Source organism: Bombina bombina, chromosome 1 (genome assembly GCF_027579735.1).
Source record: "Bombina bombina isolate aBomBom1 chromosome 1, aBomBom1.pri, whole genome shotgun sequence".
Classification (NCBI taxonomy): domain Eukaryota; kingdom Metazoa; phylum Chordata; class Amphibia; order Anura; family Bombinatoridae; genus Bombina; species Bombina bombina.
This window is the reverse complement of record NC_069499.1, coordinates 397,735,535-397,750,073: the sequence shown is the minus strand read 5'-3', so window position 1 is coordinate 397,750,073 and position 14,539 is coordinate 397,735,535. Positions and strand designations below refer to the sequence as shown.

At 35.7% G+C, this 14,539-nt stretch overlaps 1 protein-coding gene across 1 annotated transcript in view; it reads left to right on the top strand.

Moving 5' to 3' along the window:
* Positions 1-14,539, top strand: part of NEB (nebulin) — a 262,192-nt gene that overhangs the window by 222,649 nt on the left and 25,004 nt on the right. Inside the window, 2 exon segments of the mRNA XM_053698301.1 lie at positions 1,362-1,454; positions 4,257-4,364. Of these exon segments, the coding sequence (XP_053554276.1) occupies positions 1,362-1,454; positions 4,257-4,364 (201 nt within the window).

Sequence of the window (14,539 nt, the reverse complement as noted above, 5' to 3'; positions counted from 1 at the left end):
GATAGATAAATAGATAGATAGAGACAGACAGATAATTTTTGGAGAAAAATAAACAGCAGTTATCCTGCATGTTGTGAAAATCCCTGCCTAAAAAATAAAAATAAATATCTTGTGCTTTGAAGAAAAAAAAAGGTACAAATCTTTCTTGGCCCTTTCGTTTATGTTACTGTAGTGTATATTTTAAGAATATTCCCCTTTGAATTTTTATGTTTGGCTTAATTAACTGAGAAGAATATTTAATCACTAAACATTTGATTTGTGTAATTTTATTAGAACTTCTTCTTGTATAAAAGTATACACTTTCAAATAATAGTTCATTTTTATTTTATCTACAAGGTAAGTATGGATTTAGTCTTTTCTCAAGTAAATATAAAGATTGTATTGAAGAAAAGCACGACAATTAACATGGTTTTCATAATGATTTTGTTTCTCTTTGTTTTGCAGTCACTGTATACAAAACAGTTTAAAAACAAATTTATAACCTATTACAGAACTTAAAATTCTCTTTATTTGAAATATGTGACAGTTATGTGTTTTGCATCAGTTATTTTGTATTCTGTTACACCAACAAAGAAGCAAAATAAGTTCAAAGTCCAATTTTTTTTCTTATTACAAACAGAATTTTTGAAAAACAATTCTGTATTGGTAAAATGTATTCATGAAAATATTATCATGGTTTCTTTCAATAAACAGACTAAAAAAGCAAATTAAATGTTCAAATGAATTAATTTGCAACTGTTCTATTTGCATAAATACATTTTGCATATTTATTTCATTAAATTGAAAGCATCATTAATAAAACATTTCACCTGACATAAAATGTAAGAAATATATTGTAGGTTATATATCTTACATATAAGCTCATGCTTTTTTAAAATCTTGCCTTGAATCAATGTTGATACGGTCAGTATTGGTTTAAAGCAGTATTATTGCCAAAAGTAATAGGGCACAGCATCAACTATTTCTAATTGCAGGTAAGTAACATAATTTACATATGGCAGCTTCCACTTGGCCAAATAGATATCCCTTGGCGCTTTCCCATTTAGCACAGTCATTGCAAATCAGCAGTTAGTGTTAAAAAAACAACAACAAAAAAATTGTTACGGTTTACACAATAGCTGCAAAATTCAGATCAGATGTATTTTTAACACTCAGTGGATTATTTATTTTCACTTAATGGATTGTTTTACCACTATCAGGTAAGTAGTAAAGTGTAACATATTGCTTGCATTTATTTGTATTCATTTAACAGAACTATCCCTCTCATTTTGTTTTGTTCTCTTAAATGTTAATATGTAACATACATTTTGCTAAGTATTTTTTTCTGTAGTGATGTCTGGATTCATTTTTATATACTGTAGGTTTTGTACAAAGAAAGTTTGGGAAAAGCGACCCCAGCATCTGTCACTCCAGAGATGGAGCGAGTTAAACGCAATCAAGAAATTATTAGCTCGGTATTTTTGAGAACCAGTCAAGATAATTCCTCTTTTAAAAATAATCCTTTATTAATAATGAATGTGTAATTGTATCCCTTTTTAAACTAAATGACTGTGTTCTACTTACCATTACTCCCAGATTTAAACACCAGGGTATATACTAAAAATTAACATTTTACCTAAAAAGTCCAACTCCCCCTGTATTTTCAACTTCCAGAAATAATCTTTAATATGTATTAAAAAATACCTAATGATGACCTTAAACATTCTAACTTTATTTACATACCCATTGTTGAAATACTTACATAGCATACATGGCTCTTATGTGATTATTATGGTTGCTTAGTTTAATTTCAGTATATTGAGATTATATAAACTATTATATTCTGTACATCCATTATATAGGCACAATGAGATTTTGTTGGCATAATAGCACAGTTAAATGTTAGATATTTAAAATTCATATAGATATTAGAAATGTACTAAAGTGAGAAATGTAAAAGTCAGCTTTCTCACACATTGTTGTACATTTTTACCCATTTTATCTACATGTGGGTAACAGCACAGGTAGTTCGTGTGTCTTCTGTTGGGTAATGTTGAAGTTTTCCTCTTCATAGCTGGAGTACCTTTATCTGACAACTTTATGGACTGAACAGTTTTCATTTTAGTGAATATTTGAATTGTATAGTTCACAACAAATATGAAACAAATCAAATACTCAAATTTAGAACTCTATGAGAAGGTGAAAAACTGGAGATTTTGAGCAACCTTAATAGGCATTAAATGGACATGAAAGTAAAACAGAATCTATTTTTTTCATGCAATTTAAAACAACTTTCCAGTTTACTTCTATTATCATATTTACTTTGTTCTTTTGGAATCCTTTATTAAAGAACATACTTAGATATCATGAGCACTACATGGCATTTGTGTTTGAAAATCTTTTTACCATTGTAACACATTGTGTATACCAACAGTGCAGCACATATTATTGCAAACACTGCTGACATATAATGCTCAAGACGTGCACTCATCTGAGCCTAGGTATTGTATATTCCACAATAAGGGATTCCAATTAAACAAAGTAAATTTGATACTAGAAGTAATTTTTAAGTTGTTTAAAGTTGTATGCACTATTTGAATCATGAAAGTCTAATATTGGCTTTCATGTCTCTTTAAACTCTAACAAGATTTTAATTCCAGGGGACTTTTCTACGATAACTGACTAAGAACTCAACAATTCTAATTTTCACAAAAATGCTCCAAATTAATGTGTTAGCCAAGACATTTGTTTTCTTGAACAGACAGTGATGTAAAATAACCAACTTGGAGTAAAATCTCCAAGATGGTTATTCTCAAAAGACAAGCTGGTTGTAACGTCATCTAATACAACTCTCTTGCACTGTCAGTACAAGTCTGTTCTGCTAGAAAAACAGCCTACTTGCTATACTACCAACGTCAGAACATCTTGAAACTGTCTTGTGAAAGCCAATCAATGTTATGTCTCAAATCAGAAATGTAGTCTTTTATGTCCATTACTTCAATAAGTTTTGTATTGACAGTCAAGAAAAAGAGATGACAGTTGTAGTAATTTTTTTATGAAAATATTTTCCCCTTGACTCTGGGTAAGCACCTTCTGATAATTAGATTTGTTGCTTTATTACTGGGAGGCATGACATGTCTTTGGTTTCCAATTTAAAGCTGTTTTTTTCCACGTGTGCTGACTAGTAATTTGGTTTAAAAGTAGGTTTGATTCAAAGTCAGTAAAACTTTGAATGGTTGAAAGTCAGTTTCAAGTATTTAAGTCAAATTAGTTTGTCAGGTGATTTCCAAGTTCATCCAGATTGGTTTTAGTTTATGATTTTGTACCATTGGCTGTTTTATAGATAGTTTTATGATATTTGAACATATGAAATATTCAGCTTGATCTAACCTCATCCAGTTTTTTTTTTTGCATCAACTTAAAGTTGGGCCTTTGTGAATAGACCCCAAAGTATGAGAAATCAAACTACTATTCTTTTGAGATGTATCTGTAATTTACAAATTCATTTACTCTGATAGAACATTTGACCAACTTACATGTATCTAGGAAATTACATCATCAGCATAAGGTAGAATTGCATCTATCATTTTAGGGGATCTAATAATGCTTTCAACTTTTCTCCCTATACCTTATATAGGCATGCAACATAATAGTTATCTGCTTGCAGTATACTGTATGTCTGTTCCAATTCAGCTAAATAATGAGTTATGCAAATGCATTGCAAAAGAATATATGTTTTATTAATTATCTTTTTTTTTTTTGTATAGCCTTATAGTGATATATTTTATATTTGTACTTTTAACGAGAGCTTTCCTATTGGTTAAGGGCAGCCCATGTGGAAAATCTATGTGGTTGCCTATGATGAGGTCCCAACATTGTATTTACACACTTTGAAATGTGCCTGTTATGTGCGCTACTGGACCACTGAGGAGAAAGCAGCACTTGAGTGTGCATTTTGCCGGAGAATGTAATTAAACTTGACTTGTTAGATATTTAATAATGACTATCAACTATGTCCAGCATGATTGATATGTTTAAAAATGTTTGGGTTTTTTAGATTTTTTTTCTGTTCATATCTACTAGTGAATACAGCTAAAGCAAATATAATAATTGTCAAAAATCCCATATTGGATGGCTGAAAGGGCTCTGGATGCTTAATGCTTTTATGCTAATCCACAATAATACCAACCTATGATAACTGCCCCGCTTCCCCTTCTTGAAAGTTTAATTCTTGCTTTATTTGCCTCTCTCTAATTCATTATTCTTCCACTCGCCAGGTTCTATATTCTGACAGCTTCCGCAAACAGATTCAGGGTAAGGCTGCCTTTGTGCTGGATACTCCAGAAATGAGACGTGTTCGTGAAACTCAACGGAACATCTCAGCTGTAAGATTTTGTATTTCCTGTTTTTATCTTAAGAGACACTGCTAAATTCAAATTTCAATACATATATACCAATAGGACTATAAATACAATTAATGTTACTACTCTACTACAATGTTACTACTATAGGCACTACATTAACTGGAAAATTTAGCATCTCTCATCTGCCCTTTACCTTTTTTTTATTTTTTTATTTAAGAAAAGGTACTTTATTCCACATATTAAAATGTTCACTATGCAATTCAATGCATTTAGAGTAGCCAATCAGAAGTGTACTGCCCATAATAGTAACTGGTGCTGCCTCACAGGTGTAAGTGTACATGTTGTAATCAATAACACAGACAGTACAAATCTGATTGGCCTACTACCCCCTTCCAGTCAAATGATAAAAACAAAATGTCTGCATAGTTAAAATTAATTTCTTTCATAATGGTTAGATCCCATGAGTCATTACATACTGGAATATTCCCCTCTTGACCACTAGGAGGAGGCAAAAGTCACCCCCCAACACATGACAGCTTTAAATTCCTCCCACTTCCCATGATCCTCAGTCATACATATAGCCAAGTAGATGAGGAGAATAGAAAAGCAGGAAAGATAAAGTGGGGCAAAGAAGTGCAAAACAAGTACCGCCACCACTTGAACAAAAAGAAAGGGCAGGGTTCATGGACACTCACCATTACAAAATAAATTAATTTATCAGGTAAGCATAGCTTTTGTTTTCTTTCATCATATGGTGAGAGTCCATGAGTCAACATGTTTGGAAAAATAAGGGACGAACAGTAAAGGCAGGACATAACTAATCAGGCACTATGGCCCATAGAACATTCCTGCCAAACGCAGCCACAAAAAAAGCATACACTTCAAAGAAATAAAACCATATCAGCAGATCAAAACTTAAGCCATAAATCTCGTCCAACTAAAACGGCTAATGCAGCATTCTCAGCATTAAGGCAAATCATTTTCACTGCTACATTGCAAATAAAAGAATTTGCAATTCTCAGGAAATATGATCCTGAATCTCATCCAGGGTGGTTTCCCCAGCAACAACTTCTGAGAGATTATCACACCAAACAGCACTGGCAGCAGAAATATAGGCTACACTGACTGCAGGTCTAAGCAAAAGATCTCCAGGCTGAAACAATCACCTATGAAAACCTTCTTGTTTTTAATCTAAAGGATCCTTAAAAGAGGAACTATCCTCCAAAGGAATACTGGTACACCTGGCAAAAGTGGAAATAGCTGCTTCTGTATTAAGGGAGAGGAAACAAATTTAAATTTGGTAGATTGGAACAAAAGGAATACTTGGCTTTTGCCATTCTTTAAAAATAATTTTAGAAACTGAATCAGGCACGGGTAAAGCTGCCTTAAAATATTTGTGAATCCTCTTAATAGGTTGCTTGACTGTGGCAGGACAATCCTCTATCGCTAAAGCAATTAAAACCTCTCGCAACAAGGCATAAATATGCTAAAACTTGAAATTAAAGGAAACAGCTTCTGCGACAGTGCCAGGGTCCTGAGACTCAGAGAGACTATCCTCAGAATAAGAGTACTAAGAGTCAGAAAACCCCTTTACTTAATGGGCAACAGAATGGCCACTCCAAAGGGAAGACACTGATGAACTAAAGTCCAAAGAAGGACCCAACGCTGTCCAACGCTGCTTTTTAACGCCCGCTGGTATTACGAGTCTTGCAGGTACAGGTGTACCGCTCACATTTTTGGCACGACTCGAAGATACCGCAAATCCACTTACGTAAATTGCATATCCTATATTTTCAATGGGATTTTCCTAACGCCGGTATTACGAGTCTTCCTCAAAGTGAGCGGTACACCCTCTACCTCCAAGATCCCTAACGCATTTGAAAGTCAGTAGTTAAGAGTTTTATGGGCTAACGCCGTAGTATAAAACTCTTAACTAAAGTGTTAAAAAGTACACTAACACCCATAAACTACCTATTAACCCCTAAACCGAGCCCCCCCCCACATTGCAAACACTAAAATAACATTTTTAACCCCTAATCTGCTGAACCGGACATCGCCACCACTATAATAAATATATTAACCCCTAAACCGCTGCACTCCCGCCTCACAAACACTATTTAAATATTATTAACCCCTAATCTGCCATCCCTAACATCGCTGACACCTACCTACATTTATTAACCCTAATCTGCCGCCCCCAACGTCGCCGCCACTATATAAAATGTATTAACCCCTAAACCTAAGTCTAACCCTAACACCCTATAAATCTAAATAAATTTAAATAAAATTACTATAATTAACTAAATTATTCCTATTTTAAACTAAATACTTACCTATAAAATAAACCCTAAGATAGCTACAATATAGCTATCTCAGGGTTTATTTTTATTTTACAGGCAACTTTGTATTTATTTTAACTAGGTACAATAGTTATTAAATAGTTATTAACTATTTAATAACTGCCTAGCTAAAATAAGTACAAATTTACCTGTAAAATAAAACCTAACCTAAGTTACAATTACACCTAACACTACACTATAATTAAATCAATTCCCTAAATTAACTACAATTAAATAACATTATCTAAAGTACAAAAAAACAAACACTAAATTACAGAAAATAATAAAATAATTATAAGTTTTTTTAATCTAATTACACCTAATCTAATCCCTCTAATAAAATAAAAAAGCCCCCCAAAATAATAAAAATCCCTACCCTATACTAAATTACAAATAGCCCTTAAAAGGGCTTTTGCGGGGCATTTCCCCAAAGTAATCAGCTCTTTTACCTGTAAAAAAAATACAATACCCCCCAACATTAAAACCCACCACACACCCAACGCTACTCTAAAACCCACCCAATCTCCCTTAATAAAACCTAACACTAACCCCTTGAAGATCAACCTACCTTGAGAAGTCTTCACCTAACCGGGCCGAAGTCCTCAATGAAGCCAGGCGAAGTGGTCCTCTAGACGGGCAGAAGTCTTCATCCAAGCCGGGAAGAAGAGGTCCTCCAGATGGGCAGAAGTCTTCATCCAGATGGCATCTTCTATCTTCATCCATTCGGAGCGGAGCAGGTCCATCTTCAAGACATCCGACGCGGAGCATCCTCTTCTTTCTTCATCAGACGACTAAATGACGGTACCTTTAAGTGATGTCATCCAAGATGGCGTCCCTTCAATTCTGATTGGCTGATAGAATTCTATCAGCAAATCGGAATTAAGGTAGAAAAAAATCCTATTGGCTGATCCAATCAGCCAATAGGATTGAGCTCACATTCTATTGGCTGTTCCAATCAGCCAATAGAATGTGAGCTCAATCCTATTGGCTGATTGGATCAGCCAATAGGATTGAAGTTCAATCCTATTGGCTGATTGCATCAGCCAATAGGATTTTTTCTACCTTAATTCCAATTGGCTGATAGAATTCTGTCAGCCAATCGGAATTGAAGGGACGCTATCTTGGATGACGTCACTTAAAGGTACCATCATTTAGTCGTTGGATGAAGAAAGAAGAGGATGCTCCACGTCGGATGTCTTGAAGATGGACCTGCTCCGCTCCGGATGGATGAAGATAGAAGATGCCGTCTGGATGAAGACTTCTGCCTGTCTGGAGGACCTCTTCTTCCCGACTTGGATGAAGACTTCTGCCTGTCTGGAGGACCACTTCGCCCGGCTTCATTGAGGACTTCGGCCCGGTTGGGTGAAGACTTCTCAAGGTAGGGTGATCTTCAAGGGGTTAGTGTTAGGTTTTATTAAGGGGGGATTGGGTGGGTTTTAGAGTAGGGTTGGGTGTGTGGGTGTTGGATTTTAATGTTGGGGGATAACATAATTTATGTAAGAACTTACCTGATAAATTCATTTCTTTCATATTAGCAAGAGTCCATGAGCTAGTGACGTATGGGATATACATTCCTACCAGGAGGGGCAAAGTTTCCCAAACCTTAAAATGCCTATAAATACACCCCTCACCACACCCACAATTCCGTTTAACGAATAGCCAAGAAGTGGGGTGATAAGAAAAAAGTGCGAAAGCATAGAAAATAAGGAATTGGAATAATTGTGCTTTATACAAAAAAATCAAAACCACCACAAAAAAGGGCGGGCCTCATGGACTCTTGCTAATATGAAAGAAATGAATTTATCAGGTAAGTTCTTATATAAATTATGTTTTCTTTCATGTAATTAGCAAGAGTCCATGAGCTAGTGACGTATGGGATAATGATTACCCAAGATGTGGATCTTTCCACACAAGAGTCACTAGAGAGGGAGGGATAAAATAAAGACAGCCAATTCCTGCTGAAAATAATCCACACCCAGAATAAAATTTAATGAAAAAACATAAGCAGAAGATTCAAACTGAAACCACTGCCTGAAGTACGTTTCTACCAAAAACTGCTTCAGAAGAAGAAAACACATCAAAATGGTAGAATTTAGTAAAAGTATGCAAAGAGGACCAAGTTGCTGTTTTGCAAATCTGATCAACCGAAGCTTCATTCTTAAACACCCAGGAAGTAGAAACTGACCTAGCAGAATGAGCTGTAATCCTTTGAGGCGGAGTGTTACCCGACTCAACATAGGCATGATGAATTAAAGATTTCAACCAAGATGCCAAAGAAATGGCAGAAGCTTTCTGGTCTTTTCTAGAACCGGAAAAGATGACAAATAGACTAGAAGTCTTTCGGAAAGACTTAGTAGCTTCAACATAATATTACAAAGCTCTAACAGCATCCAAAGAATGCAATGATTTCTCCTTAGAATTCATAGGATTAGGACATAATGAAGGAACCATAATTTCTCTACTAATGTTGTTAGAATTCACAACCTTAGGTAAAAAATTCAAAAGAAGTTCGCAGCACCACCTTATCCTGATGCAAAATCAGAAAAGGAGACTCAAAAAAAAAAAATAGTAGATAATTCAGAGACTCTTCTGGCAGAAGAGATGGCCAAAAGAAACAAAACTTTCCAAGAAAGTTATATAACGACCAAAGAATGCATGGGTTCAAAAGGAGGAGCTTGAAGAGCCCCCAGAACCAAATTCAAACTCCAAGGAGGAGAAATTGACTTAATGACAAGTTTTATACGAACCAAAGGTTGTACAAAACAATGAATATCAGGAAGATTAGCAATCCTTCTGTGAAAAAGAACAGAAAGAGCAGAGATTTGTCTTACAAGAAACTTGCGGACAAACCTTTATCTAAACCATCCTGAAGAAATATAAGTCTTCCAGACTCTATAATATATCTCTCTAGATACAGATTTACGAGCCTGTCACATAGTATCAATCACAGAGTCAGAGAAACCTCTTTGACCAAGAATAGAGCGTTCAAACTCCACACCTTAAAACTAAGGTTTTGAGATCCTGATGGAAAAAAGAACCTTGAGACAGAAAGACTGGTCTTAACGGAAGAGTCCACAGCCGGCAAGAGGCCATCCGGACAAGATCCGTATACCAAAACCTTCTGAGGCCATGCTGGAGCTACCAGCAGGACAAACGAGCATTCCTTTAGAATATTGGAGAATACCCTTGGAAGAAGAACTAGAGGCGGAAAGATATAGGCAGGATGACACTTGTAAGGAAGAGATAATGCATCCACTGCCTCCGCCCGAGGATCCCGGTATCCGGACAGATACCAGGGAAGTTTCTTGTTTAGATGAGAAGCCATCAGATCTATTTCTGGGAGTTCCCACATTTGAACAATCTGAGGAAATACCTCTGGGTGAAGACCATTCGCCCAGGTGCAACGTTTGGCGACTGAGATAATCCGCTTTCCAATTGTCCATACCTGGGATATGAACCGCAGAGATTAGACAGGAGCTGGATTCCGCCCAAACCAAAATTCGAGATACTTCTTTCATAGCCAGAGGACTGTGAGTCCCTCCTTGATGATTGATGTATGCCACAGTTGTGACATTGTCTATCTGAAAACAAATGAACAACTCTCTCTTCAGAAGAGGCCAAGACTGAAGAGCTCCTAAAATTGCACAGAGTTCCAAAATATTGATCGGAAATCTCACCTCCTGAGATTCCCAAACCCCTTGTGCCGTCAGATACCCCCACACAGCTCCCCAACCTGTAAGACTTGCATCTGTTGAGATTATAGTCCAGGTCGGAAGAACAAGAAGCCCCCTGAACTAAACGATGGTGATCTGTCCACCATGTCAGAGAGTGTCGTATAATCGGTTTAAAGATATTAATTGAGATATCTTTGAGTAATCCCTGCACCATTGGTTCAGCATACAGAGCTGAAGAGGTCGCATGTGAAAATGAGCAAAGGAGATCGCATCTGATGCGGCAGTCCTAAGACCTAAAATTTCCATGCATAAGGCTACCAAAGGGAATGATTGTGACTGAAGGTTTTGACAAGCTGATATCAATGTTAAACTTCTCTTGTCTGACAAGGACAGAGTCATAGACACTGAATCTATCTAGAAACCTAAAAAGGTTACCCTTGTCTGAGGAATCAATGAACTGATTGGTAAATTGATCCTCCAACCATGAACTTGAAGAAACAACACAAGTCGATTCGTATGAGATTCTTCGAAAATGAGAAGACTGAGCAAGTACCCAGATATCGTCCAATAAGGAAATACCAAAACCCTGTTCTCTGATTACAGAAAGAAGGGCACCGAGAACCAAAAAAATTCTTGGAACTGAGGCTAGGCCAAACGGTAGAGCCACAAAACTGGTAATGCTTGTCTAAAAAGAGAATCTCAGACACTAAAAGTGATCTGGATGAATCGGAATATGCAGATACACATCCTGTAAATCTATTGTAGACATATAATGCCCTTGCTAAACAAAAGGCAGGATAGTCCTACAGTAACCATCTTGAATGTTGGTATCCTTACATAACAATTCAATATTGATAGATCCGGAACTGGTCTGAAGGAATTGACCTTCTTTGGTACAATGAAGAGATAAAATAAAACCCCAGCCCCTGTTCCAGAACTGGAACTGGCATAATTACTCCAGCCAACTCTAGATCTGAAACACATTTCAGAAATGCTGAGCCTATGCTGTGTTAACTGGGACACGGGAAAGAAAAAAATCTCTTAGCAGGAGGCCTTAACTGAAGCCAATTCTGTACCTTTCTGAAACAATGTTCTGAAACCAGAGATTGAGAACGGAATTGATCCAAATATCTTTGAAGAAAACGTAATCTGCCCCATACCAGCTGAGCTGGAATAAGGTCCGCACCTTCATGGGTACTTAGGAGCTGGCTATAGGTTTTCTATAAGGCTTGGATATATTCCAAACTGGAAATAGTTTCCAAACTGATACCTTTCCTGAGGATGAAGGATCAGGCTTTTGTTCCTTATTATGAGGAAAGGAACGAAAATGATTATCAGACCTAAATTTACCTTAGATTTTTTATCCTTTGGTAAAAAAGTTCCCTTCCTTCCAGATACAGAGATAATAATTTATTACCCTGGAAAGAAAGGGAAAGCAAAGGTGACTTAGAAGACATATCAGCATTCCAAGTTTAATCCATAAAGCTTTTCTAGCTAAAATAGCTAGAGACATATACCTGACATCAACTCTAATGATATCAAAAGATGGTATCACCAATAAAATTATTAGCATGTTATAGAATAATAATAATGCTATAAAATTATGATCTGTTACTTGTTGCGCTAAAGCTTCTAACCAAAAAGTTGAGGCTGCAGCAACATCCGCTAAAATATTGCAGGTCTAAGAAGATTACCTGAACATAAGTAAGCTTTTCTTAGAAAGGATTCAATTTTCCTATCTAAAGGATCCTCAAATGAAGTACTATCTGCCGTAGGAATAGCAGCACATTCAGCAGGATTAGAGACAGCCCCATAACCTTAGGGATTTTGTCCCCAAAAAAACTCTAATCTGTCAGATGGCACAGGATATAATTGCTTAAACGTTTAGAAGGAGTAAAAGAATTACCCAAATTATTCCATTCCCTGGAAATTACTTCAGAAATAGCATCAGGGAGATTAAACACTTCTGGAATAACTACAGGAGATTTAAAAACCTTATTTAAACGTTTAGATTTAGTATCAAGAGGACCAGAATCCTCTATTTCTAATGCAATTAATACTTCTTTAAATAAAGAACGAATAAATTCCATCTTGAACAAACACAAAGATTTATCAGCATCAACCTCTGAGACAGAAACCTCTGAACCAGAAGAACCATTATCAGTATCAGAATGATGATGTTCATTTAAAAATTCATCTGAAAAAAGAGAAGTTTTAAAAGACTTTTATGTAAACTAGAAGGAGAAATAACAGACATAGCCTTCTTAATGGATTTAAAAAAAAAAAAAATCTCTTATGTTTATCAGGAACACTCTGAAAATTAGATGTTGACGGAACAGCAACAGGTAATGTAACAGTACTAAAGGAAATTTTATCTGCATTAATAAGTTTGCCATGACATGCAATACAAACAACAGCTGGAGAAACAGATACCAAAAATTATAGCAGATACACTTAGCTTGGTAGCTCCAGCACTAGACAGCGATTTTCCTGTAGTATCTTCTGACTCAGATGCAACGTGAGACATCTTGCAATATGTAAGAGAAAAAACAACATATAAAGCAAAATTGATCAAATTCCTTAAATGACAGTTTCAGGAATGGGAAAAAATGCCAAAGAACAAGCTTCTAGCAACCAGAAGCAATGAAAAAATAAGACTTAAATAATGTGGAGACAAAAGCGACGCCCTTATTTTTTAGCGCCAAATAAGACGCCCACATTATTTGGCGCCTAAATGCTTTTGGCGCCAAAAATGACGCCACATCCGGAACGCCGACATTTTTGGCGCAAAATAACATCAAAAAATGACGCAACTTCCGGCGACACGTATGACGCCGGAAACGGAAAAGAATTTTTGCGCCAAAAAAGTCCGTGCCAAGAATGACGCAATAAAATGAAGCATTTTCAGCCCCCGCGAGCCTAACAGCCCACAGGGAAAAAGAGTCAAATTTTTTGAAGGTAAGAAAAAATGATTAAATCAAATGCATTATCCCAAATATGAAACTGACTGTCTGAAAAAATAAGGAAAGTTGAACATTCTGAGTCAAGGCAAATAAATGTTTGAATACATATATTTAGAACTTTATAAACAAAGTGCCCAACCATAGCTTAGAGTGTCACAGAAAATAAGATTTACTTACCCCAGGACACTCATCTACATGTTTGTAGAAAGCCAAACCAGTACTGAAACGAGAATCAGCAGAGGTAATGGTATATATAAGAGTATATCGTCGATCTGAAAAGGGAGGTAAGAGATGAATCTCTACAACCGATAACAGAGAACCTATGAAATAGACCCCTTAGAAGGAGATCACTGCATTCAAATAGGCAATACTCTCCTCACATCCCTCTGACATTCACTGCACGCTGAGAGGAAAACCGGGCTCCAACTTGCTGCGGAGCGCATATCAACGTAGAATCTAGCACAAACTTACTTCACCACCTCCATCGGAGGCAAAGTTTGTAAAACTGAATTGTGGGTGTGGTGAGGGGTGTATTTATAGGCATTTTAAGGTTTGGGAAACTTTGCCCCTCCTGGTAGGAATGTATATCCCATACGTCACTAGCTCATGCACTCTTGCTAATTACATGAAATAAATTTTTTTTTTTACAGGTAAAATAACTGATTACTTTGATAATTTAGTATGGGGTAGGGCTTTTTATTATTTTGGGGGGGCTTTTTATTTTATTAGGGGGATTAGATTAGGTGTAATTAGTTTAAAAAACTTGTAATTATTGTATTATTTTCTGTAATTTAGTGGGTTTTTTCCTTACTTTAGATAATGTTATTTAATTGTATTTAATTGTAGTTAATTTAGGGAATTTAATTATAGTGTAGTGTTAGGTGTAATTGTAACTTAGGTTAGGTTTTATTTTACAGGTAAATTTGTACTTATTTTAGCTAGGTAGTTATTAAATAGTTAATATCTATTTAATAACTATTGTACCTAGTTAAAATAAATACAAAGTTGCCTATAAAATAAAAATAAACCCTAAGCTAGATATAATGTAACTATTAGTTATATTGTAGCTAGCTTAGGGTTTATTTTACAGGCAAGTATTTAGTTTTAAATAGGAATAATTTATTTAATTGTAGTTATTTTATTTAAATGTATTTAAATTATATTTAAATTAGGGGGTGTTAGGGTTAGACTTAGGTTTAGGGGTTAACTTTATTATAGTG